The sequence below is a fragment of the Eptatretus burgeri genome, chromosome 3 (assembly GCF_056783735.1).
Source record: "Eptatretus burgeri isolate ZD-2024b chromosome 3, Ebu_testis_v1, whole genome shotgun sequence".
Taxonomy (NCBI): Eukaryota; Metazoa; Chordata; class Myxini; order Myxiniformes; family Myxinidae; genus Eptatretus; species Eptatretus burgeri.
In genome coordinates this window covers 57,690,577-57,713,774 of record NC_140963.1, presented here as the reverse complement: position 1 = coordinate 57,713,774, position 23,198 = coordinate 57,690,577, and the positions used below count along the sequence as shown (strand labels likewise).

The following is a 23,198-nucleotide window of genomic DNA, read 5'->3' as shown; positions in this document are numbered from 1 at the left end:
ACACTTTTGACACATGTTTTTATACATGGTTTTTATATTACACTTTTTACACGTTTTACACTTTTTATACATGGTTTTTATATTACACTTTTTACACGTTTTACACTTTTGACACATGTTTTTATACATGGTTTTTATATTACACTTTTTACACGTTTTACACTTTTTACACATGTTTTTATACATGGTTTTTATATTACACTTTTTACACGTTTTACACTTTTTATACATGGTTTTTATATTACACTTTTTACACATTTTACACTTTTGACACATGTTTTTATACATGGTTTTTATATTACACTTTTTACACGTTTTACACTTTTGACACATGTTTTTATACATGGTTTTTATATTACACTTTTTACACGTTTTACACTTTTTACACATGTTTTTATACATGGTTTTTATATTACACTTTTTACACGTTTTACACTTTTTATACATAGTTTTTATACATGGTTTTATATTACACTTTTTACACTTTTTACACATGTTTTTATACATGGTTTTTATATTACACTTTTTACACTTTTTACACGTTTTACACATTTTGTTTTTATACATGGTTTTTATATTACACTTTTTACACGTTTTACACTTTTTACACATGTTGTTTTTACACATGGTTTTTATTTTACACGATTTACACTTTTTGCACATGTTTTTATATTACACTTTTTACACTTTTTACACATGTTTTTATACATGGTTTTTATATTTCACTTTTTACACGTTTTACACTTTTTATACATAGTTTTTATACATGGTTTTATATTACACTTTTTACACTTTTTACACATGTTTTTATACATGGTTTTTATATTACACTTTTTACACTTTTTACACGTTTTACACATTTTGTTTTTATACATGGTTTTTATATTACACTTTTTACATGTTTTACACTTTTTACACGTTTTTATACATGGTTTTTTTTTTTACACTTTTTACACATGTTGTTTTTATATTACACTTTTTACACATGTTGTTTTTACACATGGTTTTTATTTTACACGATTTACACTTTTTACACATGTTTTTATATTACACTTTTTACACTTTTTACACATGTTTTTATACATGGTTTTTATATTGCACTTTTTACACGTTTTACACTTTTACACATGTTGTTTTTGGTTTTTATTTTACACTTTTTACACATGTTGTTTTTATATTACACTTTTTACACTGCATAAGAGAGAGCAAGTTTCCACAGAAACCTACTCTCTCTTCTGCACAGATCCATCCCATCTCATCTTCAGTTATCCTTCCCTTCTTCCCACTTGTGGTACACTGAATCCTGTGGTGAGGCTGTTGCTCTGAAACAACTTGTCTTCTCTTCCTTGAAAGCAAACCCAATCAAAGGCAATCTCAGCTCATTCCACAAAGCCCACAACAAGTGTGTGTCCCACTCTCATGAGAGCCAGAAAACAAGATCTGTCCAACCTCAAGAATTAACTTTCAAACTTGTCTCCCTCCTCTAAAACCTGGTGGTGCCTTGTGAAGTCTGTGTGGTGTATGCTTCCCCTCTATCCCTTCCCTCTCTTCAAATGGCACCACAGCAGATTATGCTCCTGAGAAGGCTGAATGCTTCAATTCTGTTTACTTCTAAATATTGTCTCAGTCCACAAACCCTCACTCTGTACCCACCCTACCCAGTCACACCCAACTTCTCCTGGACTCTGTGTCTTTTGCACTTGAGAAGGAGAAGTTTCTGGGAGCCCTCAGCTCTTCTGAAAATGGACCGGACGGCATAAGCTCATGTGTCCTTAAAACCTGCACTACTGCTCTTGCACGTCTTCTTTCTGCTATTTTCATCCTATCATTTGCACGAGGTAATCTTCCATCTGATTGGAAATCAGCCAACATCACTGCATGACATAAAAGGTACAAAAATGAATCCCCTCAACTACAGACTGATGAACTTTCTTAAAATCATCAGCAGCGTCATGGAATACATCCTCATAGCTGGCATAAAATCCTTCCATTTCTCCAACGGCCTCATCAATTTGGATTCAGACCTGGTCACTCCACTATGGATATGCTGCTCTTGCTCTCTCAACAATGGATGGAGGCCCTCAATGTCAGACATGAGATCAGGGCCGTCTCTCTCAACATATCTTGAGCCTTCGATACAGTCTGGCATCCCACCGTGCTCTCCAAACTCTCTGCCTATGGTATCAAAGGCCACGTTCACTCTTAGGTCACTGACTTCCTCTGCTCTCGTAGCTCACATGTGGCACTCAACAGAGTCCTTTCATCTCCTCTCCCTGTCAAGGCTGGAGTGCCACAAGGCAGTGTTCTGGACCTAGTCCTATTCCTGATCTTCATCAATGATCTCTCTGCCTCTCTGGAAAATCCCCTTTATCTATATGCTGACGTCTCCACCCTTTGCCGTGACATCCTTCAGACAGGCAGACAGCAGCCTCTTCCCTCTCTTCAGTCCTTGATAAATTCACAAGCTGGTTAAACACTTGCGATATGTCTTTCAATCCAGCGAAATCTCACACTCTCACTGTCTTTCTTTGAAAGCATTGTCTCACAAACCCTCCCATCTACTTTCTTAACAATCCTCTTGAGGAAGTTCAGTCACTCAAACTCCTGGGTCTCACTATCAGCAATGATCTTTCTTGGGCAAACCACATTTTAAAGTTAGCCCCCAAAGCCATTCCGACTTGACATCCTGTGTCCTGCAGTGTCCTTCCTTCGCACACTTGAATCCTTATGCACCTACAAGGCCTTCATTCACAGCTTGATGGAATGCTGCTCTTCCCTTTGGGCTGGGTCCCCTGCCTCACACATTACTCAGCTTGACGCCTTGGAAACCAAGGCCTTCAAGATTTTTGGAATGTTCTGTGGTTAAACTGAGTCTATGGACCTATCACTTTGCCATCACAGATAGAACAGTGGTCTCTGTCTTCTATCATCTCCTTCTCGGTCTTGCTCCCCCTGCTCTTTCTGTGCCTTGCCCCCCTCCCCCACCCCACCCAGTTTCTGCAAGGTGCACGCGGTCCACCATCAATCCCCTTCTGATGAAATTCCCAACATACAGAATCACATTTGTTTCTCTTTTTCCCCACCTGTGGAACCAACTTCTACATTCTCTTCAATCTCATTCTTCCTCCAAGTCTTCAAGACAGCTATTGACCACAATCTCAGATCATCCCCCATATAAAACCATGATCTTTTCTACCCCTGTTAACCACCCAAGCCCACCTCTTTCCAAATTTCCAGTTTTTCTTTCCTGAGAGTTTCCTTCTGTATCCATCTTGTCCGCACCATTTGTCCTTTCCTACCCCTCATTCCTCCCCACACCCATTGTTTGTCAAACTCTCCCTCTATTTTGTCCTTCAACACTGCTGTTGATGTTTCCCCCCTCTCTCTTCTGCTGTTTTTGTTCTGTTGCCCCCTGATCCGTTCAGTGTACTAGCTGTTCCACGATGCTCGATGTGTACAACAATGGAGTATTGTTCATTGTGAAAACATTCAAGAATGGAAGATAGGTCCTTGTAAATGTGTTTGACTCCATCTTACAAGGGATTTTAAGAAACGTTTTTGTATTTTTGATCGAGTTCAGGTGATCACAGCTTCATAAATGTGCTACCGGATATTGATAAAATCCCGTGATCCTTTGGTGTAATGTATGCAAGGAGGATGAAATTAAATGGTGTGAATGTTGCCATCGTTAAAGACTTCCTTTTGTCAAAAAGGTTTTAAAAGGTTGTCTTTTGCAGTCACTGAGCCGTACTTGTGTGATCTGCAGTCTGGATGGGAAGTGGTTGACTCACCAGAGGGAGCAGTTAGCCAGCTCCAAGGACAGCAGCAGCTGCCACCTTTGCCACCTGGCTGGGAGGAGCGGCAGGACAACCTGGGCCGCACGTACTACGTCAACCATCGCACTCGTACCACACAGTGGCATAGGCCAAGTTCTGGGTGAGCAACAGCTGCTTAAAATATTTTGGTGGTACTTGGATGGAATATAATCTTTCTTGATTTGCTCATTTTGGGCTCGTTACAAAAAGAAACAGAATTTGTAAGATTGCTAATTGTTCTTTCGTTTGTGGGACTAAGTGTACAAGATTTCAAGATTTCTTGACCTTTTAAGGTGTGCAAGACTTTTAAGGTTTAAGGTGTGCAAGACTAGTGTTTGGCTTGTTTGTTTGGTTGGTTTTCGTTTCCAAAATTCACCAGGTAAATTAAGCCATTGTCTAATCCTTTCCTGACTTTTGACAGTCCAACTGTTCCAGCTCAAAGTAATCTGTAAAACAAACCTTTGCCAAGTAGTTGAGCCCAATGGAAGTAAAACTATATCCCCCGTCAACTTCGTTGGTTGGCGGGGGATAATTAAACAGTGATCATTATTAGTATCACACTGTTAGTGTCACATGTAACAGTTTAACAGTATGGGGAAGAGGAGATGGGATGGGGGAGGGGTGGTGTTTCCAAAATGAAACATGCATGTTTCATACACATGTTATTCTGAGAACCTTTTCAAAACGTCCCCTCTCCTTCCTCACACCTCTCCTCTCACTCCTCCCCCCCTCCAAACACACACACACACACACACACACACACACACACACACACACACACACACACACACACGTTCACAAAGTTTAATCCATCCCATTAATGAAAGCTCAAAATATTGTAGCAAGAATAATTACTACCGTAGATGGACAGAGGTTATGTTTTCACATGTCTCTTTCTGTTTGTCTGTCTGTCTGTCTGTCTGTCTGTCTGTCTGTCTGTCTGTCTGTCTGTCTATCTGTCCGTCCGCTTGTCTGTTTGTTTGCTAATGAGCAGCATATCTCAAAAAGTTATGGATTGATTCAGATGAAACTTGGTGGGAAGGTTGGGTGGTTGCCATGGACGAATTGATGAGATTTTGGTGAAGATCCGGATGCCAGAATTTTTGAAATGATTCTTCACCATTGAGAGAGAGGGCCAAAAATGACATATCGCACAACATTTCAAAAATTGGGGACGGATTTGGACAAAACTTAGTGGATGAGTTGGTGTAGATGACAAGTCAATTAGATTTTGGTTCAGGTTTGGATGCAGATCCGACCTACACTACATGGCCAAAAGTATGCGGACACCCCTTCAAATTCGTGCATTTGGCTATTTCAGCCACACCCATTGCTGATAGGTGTATAAAATGCAGCACACAGCTATGCAATCTCCGTAGATAAACATCTGCAGTGGAATGGGTCGTATTGAAGAGCTCAGCGACTTTCAATGTGGCACCGTCATAGGATGCCACCTTTCCAACAAGTCAGTTCATCAAATTTATGTCCTGCCCGAGCTGCCCCGGTTAACTGTAAGTGCTGTTATTGTGACGTGGAAATGTCTCAGAGCAACTCAAGCTCAGCCGCGAAGTGGTAGGCCACACAAGCTCACAGAATGGGATCACCGAGTGCTGAAGTGTGTAGCGCAGAAAAATCATCTGTCGTCGGTTGCAACACTCACTACCGAGTTCCAAACTGACGCTGGAAGCAATGTCAGCACAAGCACTGTTCATCAAGAACTTCATGAAATGGGTTTCCATGGCCGAGCAGCCGCACACAAGCCGAAGATCACCATGCGTTGGCTTGACACCATGCAAAGTCAAGCGTTGGTTGGAGTGGTGTAAAGCTCACCGCCATTGGACTGGAGCATTGGAAACGCATTCTCTGGAGTGATGAATCGTGCTTCACCATCTGGCAGTCTGACGGACGATTCTGGGTTTTGCGGATGCCAGGAGAACGCGACCTGCTCCGAATGCATCGTGCAAACTGTAAAGTTTGGTGGAGGAGGAATAATGGTCTGGGGCTGTTTTTCATGGTTCAGGCTCGGCCCCTTAGTTCCAGTGAAGGGAAATCTTAACGCCACAGCATACAATGACATTCCAGATGATTCTGTGCTTCCAACTTTGTGGCAACAGTTTGGGGAAGGCCCTTTCCTGTTTCAGCATGACAAAGCGAGGTCCATACCAAAATGGTTTGTCGAGATTGGTGTGGAAGAACTTGACTGGCCTGCACAGAGCCCTGACCTCAACCCCATCAAACATCTTTGGGATGAATTGGAATGCCAACTACAAGCCAGACCTAATTGCCCAACATCAGTGCTCAACCTCAATAATGCTCTTGTGGCTGAATGGAAGCAAATCCCTGCAGCAATGTTCCAACATCTAGTCACTGGTGGAAAGCCTTCCCAGAAGAGTGGACGCTGTTATAGCAGCAAAGGAGGGGACCAACTCCAAATTAATGCCCATGATTTTGGAATGCGATGTTGGACGAGCAGGTGTCCACATACTTTTGGCCATGTAGTGAATCAGTGGGATACAATACGTAAACTGTTCAGCCTGGCGGAGGTACGCGCTCTCCCGAGTGTCGTTCTAGTTTTGACTTGTATTCAACCTGACAAATTTGTTTGGTTCTGTTTAAGATCATGGCTCCCCTTTAGGTGTGTTATTGAGCATTATCACACTGTCAGTGTGCTCTTCTTTCATTATGGTTATCTTGTTTGAAATGTTGCTTCATTTGAAAATAAAAATATAAAAAATCTGCAGACACAGTAAGGGGCAATGTTTTCCATAAAGGGTAGAACTGCAAGGTGACTGAAAATCAAAACGATTCCAAATTAAACTTTCTCGATGTCACCATAATCTTGCATGTGACTGCATATAGAGAAAAAGCATATAATTGAGCAACTTGAAAATATTTGCCTGATTTTAAGATTCTCGTTTTGATTGTGAGGTGCTCTGGGATATGTACTGGGATATAAATACAATCAGCTGTACTGGGTGTTAATACCCGGTACAATATCCAATCAAAGGTCTATTGGGGTATTAACACCCGCTACAATATCCAGTCAGGCCATATGCTTCTCATGAGTTGTGTATCTTCGAACCTTTTCCCTTCCCTTTCACAAATATCCTGAAAAAATATAATTTATAATTTTAATCCAAACATTTCAAATTGCCAGGATATGTAAACATCGTATTCATTTGTACGACGGACAAGGACGGCAAACTGCCAAAATACAATGGATGCACCATGAAATTGTAGAATCACCCATCATGCCCACAGTCCATTGCAGTTAAGACGAGAGCAGCACTCGGTAGAGCGCGTACTTCCGCCAGGCTGAAAGTTTTCCATTTTGTATCCCACTGATCGGCCAGATTTGCATCCGCCAAAATCGAGTCAATTCATCCTTGTCATCCACCCAAACTGTCCACTAAATTTCTTCTAAATCTGTCCATAACATTTTGAGATATCCTGCTTGCAAACAGACAGACAGACAAACAAACAGATCGGGGTGAAAACATCACCCCCGTCCACCTTCGGTGGTGGAGGTAAATATAAAAGTCAAAGTATTAGCTTTGCTCAAAAAAACTTTCATTTATCTTGGTAAGAGCATATTGTTATCTGGATTAAAATCACCTGCTCCCTTCGGGAGCAGCCTAGGGGGAATGTTAGGGGAGATACTGGGATAGGTGGGAAAATATATTTTGTGCCATGGCTAATAATCCCCACTGTCTGCAGCAGGGGTCAGTGAACCACTTGCACTGTGGCATGTGTAGAGGCAAAAATTGTAAGCCCCCCCCTCCCACAGCAGTGTTGGGTGAGGGGGTGGAGTTGTGTGCCCATGACCTGACCCTGGATAATATCAACACATATGCAATTTATTTACTATGCTCTAACAGGAACACAAACAACGGATAAACGCTGTTTATTTATTACGTCATAAGATGCCGTTAGTGGCTGCACATAGATACACTTGCTCCATTATATATCGATGTTTCATCATCCATTGTATTTCTATCTGCACTATCCGGTCTTGTCAGGAGAAAGTGCTGATGGATTTCACAGTCTTTTGTACTTGAGTTACTTATGTTTGGCAGAATGACACGTAGGTCGAAGTGTCCTCACCTATGAGCTGTCTTGTCTGAGTGCGATTCTCAACGAGACTATGAACTGCCAACCTACTGTTTCACAGGCAGGATGTTGTGTTGAGTCTGTCATCCTTTGGATGGGCGTTAAGCCGAGAACCAGTCTTCCGGCATTGCTTGCTGTTGGTGGAAATGAACGATCCCACGGTGTATTTTGCAAAGGGTGAGCGATTGTTGCCGGCACTCTTGCCAGCCAGATTCCAAATTACTGCCCCAAAGAATACATCCAGCAAGGTAATGGCAAACCATCTGGTGTACTTTATTGGCAAGAAAACTAAGTCGGTTCCCATTGCCCTGGAATGAGTATGGAGTTAATCCATAATTTGTTTGTCTGCAAAATAAAATTGTCCTGTTTTCTCATTCTTACGTCATTGCCGCAGAAAAGCAGCTGAGAAGACCATTGACAATAGCAACAATATGTATATATATATATATATATATATATATATATATATATATATATATATATATATATATATATATATATATATATATATATATATATATATATATATACAGTGGAAAATCGATATAACGCTAAGCGTTATAGTGCTTGTACTGATATAACGCTCATACACCTTGGACCCCAAAAAATACTACTATTTCATGTTTAAAGGCAAAAAAGTGAGAAAATAGAGACAAAGTTAGTCCAAAATAGCGCTAAGTGGCGAAAAAAATTCAAGCTGTCATCGCCCTGTGTTGAGTTGACATGTGGTGTGAAAATACTCACGAGCTGTCATCTTCTCGCACCTTTCCCGTATAAATGGCGAAGCTGAGATGAACAAAATCAATTCAATTCAAATTGTCATAGCATCCGTATCTCCTGTAACTCACGTTCATGTTCCCTTCTAGCACCATACAACACAGTACACAACGTAAGTACAGTACAGTACTGTACTGTCCAAGATTAACTAATGTTCGTGTGCTCTACCGTCCACATCCTTTCGGAAGAGTTGTCAACAACTTAAATCTAAGCTCACGTTACATCTCCTGTACCAGTTCTTCGACATCTTCATCACCTACCAGCGGAGAAATCTTCAAATTTGTTAGTTTTCTTTACTCCGTTCAGTTCAGCGCCGCCATTGCCGAAGCGGAAGTGTTATTCCATAGAGGAGAAGCTACACGTAATTAAACGGATACGGAAGGGTGAAACTCAAGCGACCATCAGCAAGGATACAGGCATCGCCGGTTCAACTCTAAGAGGATGGTTGAAGGATGAAGAGAACATCAAGAGCTTCATCGTCACTATCAACTCCAGTGAAGGGATGAAGAGGAAGAGGGTCAAGCTTGGGAGGGATCAGGAGTTGGACCAGGAACTATTCAATTGGTTCTGCAAGTCTAGAGAGCTTGACATACCCATCTCAGGCACCATCCTCCTTCATCAGGCCAAGAAGATCAACAAGGATCTTCACAAGGAAGAGAGAGGTGAAGATGCTGACTTCAGCTTAACCAGGGGGTGGCTGCAACGCTGGCAGGATCGACATGGGGTCCACATGAACCAACAACATGGAGAGGCCAAGTCTGCAGACCTTGAATCTGCCAAGAACTACCTCTCTGTCTTCAATGAACTAATCGAAGACAACAACTTCACAGAAGACCAGCTTTTCAATGCAAATGAAACTGGTCTGTACTACAAGACGCCTCCAGACAGAACTATGGACCTGGATGACAACCCATCAAGAAAGACTGGACACAAGAAGCCAAAGGACAAAGTCAGCCTCCTTCTCTGTGCCAACAGGTCAGGGTCTCTGAAGATGACCCCGTTGGTCATAGGGAAGTCACTAAACCCCAGGTGTCTACACCATTTCAACAGATCCCTCCTTCCCTGCATTTACACCAACACCAGGAAGGCTTGGATGACAGGAGCCTGTTTCAAGGACTGGTTCTTCCAGAGGTTCTGCCCTGCTGTGCAGAAGCACCTGAGTAAGCTTGGGGAAGAAGAGAAAGCTATCCTCCTCATTGACAACGCCCCATCTCATCCATCAGGAGACATCTTAAAGTCCAAGTATGGGAAGATCTTCGCTTCCTTTATGCCCAAGAACACCACCAGCAAGATACAGCCTTTGGAGCAGGGGGTCATCAACTGTTTCAAGCTATTCTACAAAGATCAATTATGCGAAGCTATGGCCAGGGAGCAGAAAGAGATGACCGTCTTCCTCAAGGCCATGGACGTTAAGAAGACGATGGAGTTTGCAGGGCCAGCCTGGGAGAAGGTCACCAAGGACACCATCATTAACTGCTGATAATGAAGAAGACTCCAATGGGTTCTCCAAGGAGGAGGTGGGCAGGTCCGCCATCACGGCCCTCAACCTCGCCCCTGGCACATCAGCTCTTGATGCTCTCCAGGCCTGGGTTGATCAAGAAGAAAGAGACCTGGCTGAAGAACAGCTGTCAACTGGAAAGGAAGAGGAACCCCAAGAGGAGTCGGAAGAAGAGGCACCAGTTGAACCTCTCCCCCAGCCTCTCCACTCCAAAGCTGAACAATCTTTCCTTTATGGTCTTCATTGGTTGGAGTCCTTGGATGAGCAGGAATGCCCCAATCTTCGTTTGAAGATACACCAGGTTAAAATCCTTCTGGATGACACCCGAAGACTCTCAAGAGCATCCATGAAACCAACCAAGATCACCGATTTCTTCAAGAAATAAATTCCGAATTCTTCAAGATATAAATTCCGTATCAGTTTTGTGATTAAGGAAGCGTAAAATATTTTACCGATTCATGTGATAATGTACATTTTGTATTTTTATTTTGTAAGTAATGTTCGATTGTACATAAAAAAAAAATATATATATATATATATATATATATATTCTATATGCATTCAATTCCTGTGTTTATTTCTTGTTTAAAAAAAGAAAAGAAAACAACTTGACCGCTTCGTCATCAACCCCAACAATCCAAGATGGCGGACGTACATGTCCACGTGTTTTGGTTCTGGTTTGTATGTAATATAAAATATTTTTCACTGAATCAGTATAACGCTGTATCATTTATAACGCCCTAGTCGCTTTGGACCCCACCGGTGAGCGTTATATCGATTTTCCACTATATATATATACACAGTCATTATCAATCAACAGCAACATTTCTTGACATTGCCAATGCAGTGAACATGAGACCATGAATGTAACAGCATGTCCTACTTAAATTGCATTATGATAAGTGAGTGCCTCAAAGGAAACTCTTACTCAGTAAATGTCAATGCAAAATTCAGAAAGATGTCGGCCCACCAGATGGAAAAAAGGTCTTTGTTGTTTTTATTACCTCGGTGGACAGAGTTTATTTTTTCACCCCTGTCTATCTGTCTGTTTGTTTGTGAACAAAATATCTCAAACGGTTGTGGATGGATTCGCACGAAACTTGGTGCGCAGGTTGGGTATGTAACAAGGAAAAATTTATTCGATTTTACTGAAGGTTCGAATCCAGATCCGGATCTGAGAATTTTTAAAAAGTGATTCTTCACCATTGAGTGATCAGGCTAAAACGATATTCAGTATGATATTTCAAAAAAATTTGGACGAAACAAGGTGGATGAGTTTGTTGGGTGACAAGAACAAGCTGATTAAATTTTATTTCAGGTCCGAATCCAGATCCGGCCTATCAGTGGGATACAAAACGAAAACTAATCTTCCTGGTGGAGTATGCGCTCTATCGAGTGCCCTTCTAGTTTTATTCTGTTCTCTTCTTACAAGAGTCTAGGATTGCAACAGTTCTCTTCCATTGGATATGCATGTCTGAACAAGGCATGTATGTGGTTCAAGCAGTTTGACGACATCATTTGAAGATGATTGTTAATTAATTGTGGATGTTATTGTCTGGGAAGGAATTTGCTTAAATAGAGGCTTTAATTCCCAAAAGTACATCTCTTGTTCCTGAGAACAATCTCCGATAGTTGTTTCATCAGGGTATTGTTCATTTTGGAGTGAATAAACTGCAAGAAATGATTGCATCCTGTCACACCTCTACAAAAGAAGTCACCTGGAAATGACCTGGACATTCAAACTTTTCCTAGATTAGCACTTGAACCTGTACATGAACCGCATAGAACACCTTGATCGACAGCTTCATTTAATACATGGTTGCCTTGGAGCTGAGCACTGAGCTTTGCCAGGTGGATGTTCCCCGGATGTCCTCTGCTTAATAACTTTCACATGAGCATCATCAGCAGGATGTTTCACCTTTATTAACCGAGGCTTTCAATGTACAGTTATTATTTTTCTTCATCATTTTGAAGAAATGAGGCCAAAAAATAGCTTCAAAATAGAGGTGATGCCATGAAGTGTTGTATATGTATCTGCACTCCCAATTTCCGAACTGCATCTGCACTCCCAATTTCCAAGTTGCATCTGCACTCCCAGTTTCCGATCTGCATCTGCACTCCCAATTTCCAAGTTGCATCTGCACTCCCAATTTCCGAGCTGCATCTGCACTCCCAGTTTCCGAGCTGCATCTGCACTCCCAATTTCCGAGCTGCATCTGCACTCCCAGTTTCCGAGCTGCATCTGCACTCCCAGTTTCCGATCTGCATCTGCACTCCCAATTTCCGAACTGCATCTGCACTCCCAATTTCCGAACTGCATCTGCACTCCCAATTTCCGAACTGCATCTGCACTCCCAATTTCCGAGCTGCATCTGCACTCCCAATTTCCGAGCTGCATCTGCACTCCCAATTTCCGAGCTGCATCTGCCCTCCCATTTTCTGCACTGTATTGTATTCCCATCTGCACTATCCTGTCTTATCAGGAGAAAGCAAGACATGTTAACATGTCTATAATTAGGTCATGACCTTAAAGTCCCAGCTGGACCCGGCTGAGACTTTTGAAGTGACTTTTTGCATCAATGATGTGACGAAAAAGTATGTGGGATTCAATTATTTATTTTGACCTTGACCTAATCTTTCAGGTCACGACCTAATTTGAGACATTTTAACGTTTTTCACGAAAAGTCGACAAAGCTTTGTCTGATCGGAACAAAAGCGCCCTCTCTCGATAGCCTCGACTAGAGCAAGGCACTGTTGGGCTTAATTTACATCATAACCCTCCAGGTTAAAGGTCTTCGTGTCACACCCCATGGCAATACTAAACTACCATTTAGGTTTTTCTCCCTTTTTTTTCTGCTAATATCCGAGGACTTTTGGGATGAAATTTTGCATCAATAATAGGAATAAAAAGTATCCATTGGTTGACTCTTTTTTTTTTTTTGACCATGACCTAATTTTACGGTCATGACCCAATCATTTATAGACATGTTAACATTTTTCACCAAAACTCGACTAAGGTTTGGCCCATTGGAACAAAATTGCCCTCTCTAGATAGCCTAGAGCAAGGTGCATGTACGCTTAATTTACATTCTACCCCTCTGAGTTGAAGGGCAAGGTCAAATGGTGGTCTGAAAAAACAAAAAAAAGGTTTTTGTCATCGCTTAATTTTGCCAATGTAGAATCTCAGCCTGCTTGGCCTTCGAAGATGTTCTTGCATTATAATAGGGGATCCGCACTGAAGTTGTGCGTCTGATATTTGATTGGTGTGCTTGACCTGCTTTTTTCGGATTGTGACCTCATTAACAAAAAACACTTTTTTGATCATAACCTGAATAATATTCCTCCAATTTTCAAGATGTTGAGTTTCATGGATAGATTGTAGATGAGGACACATTTTCTTAATCTACACTCTATCCCTAAATGCTGAAGGTCAAGGTCTTATGGCGGTCCGAAAAAAATATGCCATCATTGGATCACAGTCCAAGGGTAAGTCACGGACGATCGCCAAGGGTAAGCCGGGGAGGCTTACCCTTGGCGATTGCTTTGTGATCGCAGATGTGTTGTTGTTGTTGTTGTTGTTATTATTTTTATATTCTCATTATTAATCTCCCAGCTTCAACGGGTGATGTTATTACCTCTGAGATTTTTTTTTTTTTGCATCTTAACTTCGGGATCAGCGACATCATGATGTTGTCCTAAACTGGAAGATGCCCCCTATACTGCAGCATTTTCTGGGGTTTTGATTCCACTAATGATATCCTACTATTTCAGGAAGCTTTTCAATGTCTTTGGAAGGCTCTTTCTTTAAACTTTGACCTTTCCACCCAATGTTTGTTTGTTTTTCTGATGTCATTTTTAACCTATCTGGAATTGGAATTCCAGATAAGGTGTTGTCATCGTGCACCGTCCATCTGTCCATCTGTCCATCCGTCTCCTATTTTGACTTCTCCAGCCAAACCGCTGGGCCGATCCAGCTGAAATTTGGTAGCAAGGTTCCACTCCTTACTGGTAACGGGGATTGCAAAGTTCATTGCAGTCACGTGACTTTAAGTCAAAATGGCAGTCGTATAAATTCCTTGAAAAATCTTTTTCTCCAGATACAACAGTCAGAATGCTACCAAATCTGGGTGAAAACATTAGGCCAGGGTCCTGATATTAAATTGTGGAGGTCACGCCGATCACGTGACCAGAAGTGTGTCAAAATGGCGGCCTTAGTAAATTTTTGGGAAAATTGCATAAATTCCTTTAAAAATCTTCTCCTCCAGAACCACCAGTCAGAATGCTACCAAATTTGGGTTCCAACATTGGGCCAGGGCCCAGATAAGCTTCAGGTTCAGTGGTCCTATTTTTATGCCTCTGGGGCTGAAGGGTGGAGGCATGTTTTTGGGTTGTGTGTTCGTCTGTTATTGGGTTTTTTTGTTACCACGATAACTTGTGCCCAGTTTGGTTGAAATCGCTTCAGTGGCGCAGAAGTATAGACTGTGACGCTAAGATTAACCGAGTCAATTTTGGGTTAATAAGGGTAGACTTCGAAGGTCGTCTGCCCTTTAACTGAATACCTTTGTTCCCGTGATAACTTGTGAACCAAACTTGGCACAAGTATGGACTGTTATCCAAAGATAAACGGATTCATGTTTTTGGTTCAACATGTCAAAAGTCTTGTGCCCTTCACAAAATCATTTTGCAGACCCTAACTTGAGTTAGAAGTATCTGATGTTTTCTCTCTCACTTTCTCTTTCATGCGACCTTTAATTTTTCATGTGACCTTTAATTAAGATCAAACATAACAGTGGGTTGTCATCTAACGTGTGTAAAATTATATTTTCTAGTTAGGGATTGGTATAACAACATACTTTCCTCTTCCCTTTTGTTCTTTTTTTTTAATGTTCAGCCCTTTGGTCTTATCACCTTCGCCACCGGAGGTGGACGGAAGTTATGTTTTCTTGTCTGTTTGAATGTCTGTCTGTCTGTCTATAAGCACGATATCTCAAAAGGTTCTGGACAGATTTGGTGGACAGGTTGGGGGTGTGACAAGGACAAATTGATTTGATTTTGGTGAAGATCCAGATCTAGATCTGGATTCTGTAATTTCAAGTGATTCTTGACCATTAAGAGATAGTGGCAAAAAAATGATAGCTAGCACGATATTTCAAAAAGTTATGGATGGATTGGGACGAAACGTAATGGGTGAGTTGGGTAGGTGACATGAATAAGCTGATTAGATTTTGGTTAAAGTCCGGATGCAGATCCGGCCCATCAGTGGGATACGTAAATGTAAACCGTTCAGCCTGTTGGAGTTATACGCTCTACCGAGGGCCGTTCTAGTTATATTGCATTTATCTGATTGATATTCTCATCTTGACAAGACCTGGATGTAAAAGCCGCATTCATTGGAGGAACTATGACTGAACCAATAGGTGGTGCTATGACTGAATATAAAAATTGACAGTGACTGTCGTATGTAAAATTGTCTCCTTATTTATTCTTGGTAAAAAATTTGGTTTTGAGGAAGCTTTAAAAAAAAAAATCTTTCGAGTGTGCTTATTCAGCGTGCGCTAAGTTCGCTTGTTGGCTTCAATACTTCCCAGGGAGCCTGCTGCAGAAGCAGATACTCACATCCAGCAGATCAACCAACAGGCTCAGAATATCTTCTGTTCACGGAGACAAATCACTGAGGATTCGGAAGCAGACCCTCGTGATCCTGCGGATGTAAGAGTTTGTTTACTGGAAGTTTTTCTTCTTCTTCTTCAGAAACGTGGTTTAGTTTCATTGTGATAGTGCTTTTTGTAATGGTAGTCGGCCTTTAATGATTGAAAAGGGAAATGAAACGTAATACTCCAGTTGATAGTATAATGCAATTAAATACATGTTGCGCATGGTCTGGAATCAAAGGCATTTTAGTTTCACAGCTCTGAGTATTGGTCGTCTTTACAGATTCTCCTACCATTTGCTGTTAACATAAAATGAGGTAAGATGCTGTTAACATCATATACAGTACGAAAAAGAATGTGCGATGGATGATTTCATAGTAGGTGGGAGTTCGATTCTGGTAGTGGAGGTGAATGCAGTGGCAGTGGGAATGAAAGGAGAGAGGGGAAAGGGGGTCAGAAATTCTACTCCATGCATACAAAAATATGTATATGCTCCCTTTAAGCTTTCCTGTTTTACTCTTGGGAAAATAAAACGTACGAATTTTCGTTCACTTTCCCTGTGGGATAAAATCTCGTCCTTTTTCCCATTTTTCCTTTTTTTCATTTTAATCCTGGACCATAGTTGAGTTGGGAGATAGTGGATACAGACGACTTGGCACACCCACTTTCGATGACACCTCTATCTCCATCCAGCGAGCCCCCGCCATTGCCTGAAGAAGAGCTTAACAGCCAGTTCCAGCCATCTTCCGCATCTCCAGAAGAACCACCGGCACCAATCACTTCATCTTCTGCAGTGAGTGTAATCCAACCTCATTTACAATTCATAATTCCAAGGACAATACTTTTGTTTACAATCTACAATTCCAGTTATCGTTTCTCATTGTTTTGATTTCTCATAATATAGTGGGTATTGTACGCATGCGGCCAAGACTTATAACGATAACATTTTATTCATTTGTCGACATGAGCAAATGTTTTTGAAACGTGATAATTGCTGTTGACATATTTGTCTCTGTACTGTGAATCATTGGCATTCCATTGGTAGAATGCTAATTTTTATATAATTCTTTACTCTCCCATCAACTTGACTGCCTGAGTATGAATCTACTAAATACGAGTAGATATCACAATGTAACACTCACTATGCCCTACCTCTTGGGAAAATGTATCGCACTCCTTCATGCTTTTTGTTTAAAAAAAAAAAAAAAAAATTTTTGCGTAACTTCTTTTTGAGGTTGCTGGAAATATGCAAGCCATGATTGCTCTGTTTTTTTTGGCATTTGATGATCCTTTGTCCAACAACAGTCTCTCTCTAAAGATGTTTTCATAACATTCGTCCGTTGGCAAATTTCATCTGAAAGAGCGTTCCTCTTATTGAGATGCCATGCTATCTGATCATCAGTCAGTTGACTGTAGTCGTTGGTCCTGTGCACCTTCCTGCAGCATTTTGCAGGTGACTTGCAAAGCTGATTATCGTGTTCTGCTGAAGAAAGGTCATTAAGGGTTTAATTCCACGTACTCTGCATAGTTTAAGATAAATTACATAGTCATGTCCTCCCTGCTGAAAGGTAATATTTCATTCAAGTCCTCTGCATAATCTGGGATAAATTAAATTTTCATGATTATCGGATGGATTACACTGAATGTTTAAAAATTATTATTTCCTTTCATTCTCGTGCAACACTTTTCTTAAGACAGGACGGAAACCAAAAGGTAACTTTGTCCTTATGTTATATGGGGTGTGTGTAGAGTGTTAAATTCAATCTTCCTCACCTTTTTGGATTGATTCTTCTGTGCACGACTCGTTACTTTGGGGAAGGTAATGGCTTGGGTGTTGACAAGACAGCCGCAACCCATCAGCCACATCATCAAAAGCAAAATCAAAAAAAGGGGGGGGGGGTGTAGCATTGGGATTCTCATTTGTGTACTGTTTGTGAATGTCATTATAGCTGTGGAGGAAGTCTGGGAAGGGTTTGAAATAGCAAAGGGCTTACCTTGCGTAACCTCTCGTGGTTGCTTTATGCAGCTTTCTTTGGCTAGAAGAGCATGGGAGGAGTCGATTTATTTATATACTCCTCACCACCTGGGTTAATTGATTAGTTGAGAGCTAATTGGTAGTTCCCTCCATTCACAGGTGAGAGATGTGAGTGAGTCTTTGTGTTTCGTGTGTGTGTGTATGTATGTACATACATACATATATATATATATATATATATATATATATATATATATATATATATATATATATATATATATATATATATATATATACATACCGTGGTGCCCCCAGAATCCGAATGCCCCATTGTTTAAACAAATTGGAATCCGAACAATTTTTTCGAGAAAATTTTGCCCTAAAAAACCGAACACAACGTAGCATTCATGTTTGTTCACGTGCGTCTCCCCCACCTGTTCGAGCCGCATCTTCGCGCTTTGTTCATTCAGTTCGTCGGTGGAAGTCCTCGTGAAAGCATCTCTCGTGTGTCGATCGCGACTTTACCTCGTGTTTTCACCTTGATTTGTGAAATCTGTTGCTGTTTTTTTAAAACTCATCTTGTGTTTTAATTGATAACAAAAAAGCAATCCGATCACGTGGTGTGACGGACTGTCGGGCAAGGATTTAATTTCACAGAAAAACTGGTTGTAATTTGGAATATCCATGATTACCTGAGCCTGATGCGTTTGATGAAAGTGATTGTGGTTCTGGGGGCATCATGTTTGATGAGCTGCCCTAGGGGCAGCGCTCTCGCAGAGTGCGTGAGCGATAGGAACCCAGGCTGGAGCTCGATCCTGTGTGGACCATTGGATGTGGTGATTGTACCAGTTTACATACAATACACCGCCACCAAAGGTCATTTACTCATCTTATTTTACCTTAAACATGGGTAATTTCGGTTGAAAGTGGGTTTTCTTGGGGTCCAGGAATGGATGAATTCACTTTCCATTATTTCTTATTGGGAAAATAGTTTTGGAATCCGAACTTTTTGCAATCCGAACAGCCTCCTAGAACGAATTAAATTCGGATTCTGGGGCCACCACTGTATATATGTATGTATATGTATGTATATGTATATATATATATACATACATATATACACACATATATATATATATATATATATATATATATATATATATATATATATTGTTAAAGATTCGGGGGTGGGGAGCGGATTCGGATGAGTGCGTCAATCACTGTCCGTAAAAAGTTTGGGTTTTCGCACCCTACTCTCGACAGCCAAATGTTACAGATTCGGCGCCACTATAACCACCGCTGTCTCTGGGGTTATAACGCCGGCTGGTTCGGCACAGGCCTCGGGTGACGCGTCTCGAATCGCGATACCAACGTACCCCTGGACCTTACCAGTTGGGGAAATAGACCCCGGTTTCAGACTGGTTTTGTCAGAGACCCAGCGAATTCTGCCAGTCTGTAACCATTTTGGTTTTTTATATCCAAATTGAGCGGATCGTTCCTCGGCGCGGCACAAATTGATTCAAAGCGCAACTTCATACGAATCAGTCAGATTTATTGGGGACACATCAGGGAAACACAACACAAGCAAAGCATTCACGACAATGTTATAATTACTCTATAACCCGTTCTTAACTAGGGAACTATGGATTATGGGTTTCGAAGGGGACCCTAACGAGATAAACCTTAAACGACATGCAGACAAGACACGGATCAACCAACTGAAATGGTTTGGCGAGATTGGTGTGGAAGAACTTGACTGGCCTGCACAGAGCCCTGACCTCAACCCCATCAAACACCTTTGGGATGAATTGGAATGCCGATTACGAGCCAGACCTTAATCACCCAACATCAGTGCCTGACCTCACCATTGCTCTTGTGCCTGAATGGAAGCAAATCCCTACAGCAATGTTCCAACATCTATTGGAAAACCTTCCCAGAAGAGTGGAGGCTGTTATAGCAGCAAAGGGGGGGACCAACTCCATATTAATGCCCATGATTTTGGAATGAGATGTTGGACGAGCAGGTGTCCACTTACTTTTGGATGTGTGTGTGCGTGTGTACACACACACACACACACACACACACACACACACACACACACACACACACACACACACACACACACACACACACACACACACACACACACACACACACACACACACACACACACACACACACACACACACACTTATTCTATTTGTTTGTTTCTCTGCCTTTCTGACTATTTTCTCTTGAACTACTCAGCCAAGGACCATCAAACACATTTCATTATAACGGTCTTTGTCAGAGGAGTTCCGGTTGTATATGTTTTTGTGCATTACCAATGACCTTATTTTTTTGTATCATTTAGCCAATGTAGCTGCTATTTTAACTGAAGAATCACGAGTTGACACACTCATGAGATTGTAAATTACACGTGTTTTGGTCTTGACGAATGGGAACAATAACATTGTTAAGAATGGGAGGTGCCAGATGATATGGAGTTAGGGTGGTGGGAGGACAGAGTTGGGAGAGGGGGAGGGGGTGGGGGGTTGAGGCTTTTATAGTGTGGGGTCATTGAAAACATGGTGGGGTGGAGGGGGGGTTTGAGGACTTGGGGCTGACGGTGGGGGGATTGTGAGTTGGACTGGTGATCTAAATGAGCCATGACATATAGGAGCCATTCATGCTGTTGCTGTTTAGATCATGGTTTCTGTGAAGTTGGTGATCGCATGACAGGCGAGGGTTTAGAGTTAAATATTCCGCTGTTTCGATGAGGTAATGAAGAAATATGTAATGATCGATGTGTGAATGAGTGGGAGGGTAGAGGGGAGGACAGAGCGTTGTTGTTGGGAGGAGGGGAGTGGGGAGAGCAAAGATGAGACAGAGTTGGGAGAGAGAGGTTGATGATTTGTTGTGGGGGGGGTGGTGTTTGAGGAGTTGTGGGGAGGGTGTTTGAAGGCTTGGAGTGGGGAAAGGATTGAAGCCTTTGGGTTGGGAGGTGGAGGTTGAGGACTTGGGGTTTGGAGGTGGGTGGTGGTTTAGGACTTGGGGTTTGGAGGTGGAGGTTGAGAACTTGGGGTTGGGAGGTGGGTGTAGGTTGAGGACTTGGGGTTGGGAGGTGGGTGGAGGTTTCGGACTTGGGGTTGGGAGGTGGAGGTTTACGACTTGGGGTTGGGAGGTGGGTGGATGTTAAGGACTTGGGGTGGGAGGTGGAGGTTGAGAACTTGGGGTTGGGAGGTGGGTGTAGGTTGAGGACTTGGGGTTGGGAGGTGGGTGGAGGTTTCGGACTTGGGGTTGGGAGGTGGAGGGTTACGACTTGGGGTTGGGAGGTGGGTGGATGTTAAGGACTTGGGGTGGGAGGTGGGTGGAGGTTTAGGACTTGGGGTTGGGAGGTGGGTGGACGTTTAGGACTTGGGGTTGGGAGGTGGAGGTTGAGAACTTGGGGTTGGGAGGTGGGTGGAGGTTTAGGACTTGGGGTTGGGAGGTGGGTGGAGGTTTAGGACTTGGGGTTGGGAGGTGGAGGTTTAGGACTTGGGGTTGGGAGGTGGGTGGAGGTTGAGGACTTGGGGGTTCGAGGTGGGTGGAGGTTTAGGACTTGGGGTTGGGAGGCGGAGGTTGAGGACTTTGTCACATTTTACATTGTGTGGATGTTCCACAGGTCCCTGTTCGTTATCCTTATAATTATTGCACAATTATTTTTATTATTCATATCGTTATTATTCACATTATTTTGTCAGAATGTGAATATTATCATGATGCGATTGTCATTATTGCCGACATAACATTTTTAACGGAAAAATGTCCTCCGAAGGTGAAGTACTTGATCATAAAGTTAGACAACCATGTACTGTACATGAGAAATTCTGATGAAGGAATTAAACCACCATGTACATTTGAAGCACTTGTGCTGAAACAGAATGTGTCCAATCAAATCGATTTGTCTTTGTCCCACACCCAACCTGTCCATCAAGTTACGGACAAATCCGTCCATAACTTTTTTTTAGATATTGTGCTATACTACTGTATGCATCGTTTTTGGCCCCATTCCTCAATGGTGAAGAATCGCTTTAAAAATTACGTTTTCTGGATTGAAATTTTCACCAAAATCCAATCAATTGGTCCCGTCACACATCCCACCTGTTCACCAAATTTCATCTGAATCCATCCATATCTTTTTGAGATATCTTGCACACAAACAAACAGACAGAGGTGAAAACAACATCCATCCACCTTCAGTCAGATCAGATCAGGTCAGGTATGGGAGTATTTGCTGGAGCAGTGCATCGCTGCATCCACTTTCCTCCGGTACTCCAGGGGCCTCCGTCTGGCCATCCCCCAGGCAGATGCCTGGCCTGTCCCCATCTCTTTGAGATGCTGATCAACCTACTGCAAGCATCCGCCAGAGGCAATCCCGATTCACTGAATCAAACGCTTTGCGGAGAGCAACCCTTGTTGAAACTCTCATCTGTGGCCGGTGAGGACCTGAAGAGCAAGAATCGTTGACCTCTTTGGTGTGAAGCCCGACAGCTCTGGGCAATTGTGGTCAAACAGATGGCGAACCCCATCAAGAATGATCCGAGCAAAGACCTTGCCCGGAACTGAGAGCAGCGTCACCCCTCGGTAGCTGTTGCAGTCCTGACGATCACCCTTCCTTTTCCAGAGAGGGACAACAAGGCCCCTCTTATAGTCAATTGGCATGATGCCTGTGTTCCAGACAGAGCACAGAACTGCCAAAGGGACCGCCTCAGGTTAACCCGAGAAGACCGCCATCCGGTGGACAACACCTCAGCACCACCCCGACACATACAGATACAGACCGGTGGGCAGAGGTAATAAATGAACATGCAGGATGAAATCAATTATTCCAACCACTGACAGGCCATTTGAGATGGAGAGTTTTCCCCCCCCCATCATCTTTTGTGAAATTTTCTATCATCCAATTAATTGACTTCTTTATCTCTAAATTTAAAATAAAATGACAAGCAGGTGCCACACAAATTGCTCAAGGCTACACAAATAGGTGCTGTAACTGTAGCGGTGAAGCGGTAACTTGACCACTACAGTTGTAGTGCCTGTTTGTGCCATGTGAAATGAGTGCGTCTGAAATTTATTGACCAAGATGAGGAAACGCAGAGACAATCCTGTTTCCTCTTTCACGATGTTGCTTCCTTGTGCTAATGAGACTTCTTGCCTCACTTTACCTCCTCGTTCTCTTCGTGTTATGTGGTGTTGCACTTCGTACAATGTTCCTTCGGCAAGCTGTTTTTTATTGTTGTGAATGAAGCCTGAAGGTTGAAACACGTGTTAAAGATTGAAGTTTACAATGCTCGCTTGCATGCTTCCCCTCATGGGCCGTCGTCGTTGATAATTTAAGGCAAGATTTCTGT

General features: G+C 42.2%; 1 protein-coding gene across 11 annotated transcripts in view; it reads left to right on the top strand.

The window, feature by feature from the left end:
• Nucleotides 1–23,198, top strand: part of LOC147029978 (E3 ubiquitin-protein ligase NEDD4-like) — a 325,864-nt gene that overhangs the window by 203,882 nt on the left and 98,784 nt on the right. For all 11 annotated transcript variants that reach the window (XR_015056152.1, XR_015056154.1, XR_015056153.1 and 8 more), the window contains 3 exons: nucleotides 3,767–3,936; nucleotides 15,789–15,909; nucleotides 16,474–16,644. Coding sequence is in view for 7 of the 11 variants with exons in the window: in XM_085873551.1 (XP_085729677.1) it covers nucleotides 3,767–3,936; nucleotides 15,789–15,909; nucleotides 16,474–16,644 (462 nt within the window). In the remaining 4 variants the exon portion in view is untranslated. The remainder of the gene's footprint in view (nucleotides 1–3,766; nucleotides 3,937–15,788; nucleotides 15,910–16,473; nucleotides 16,645–23,198) is intronic.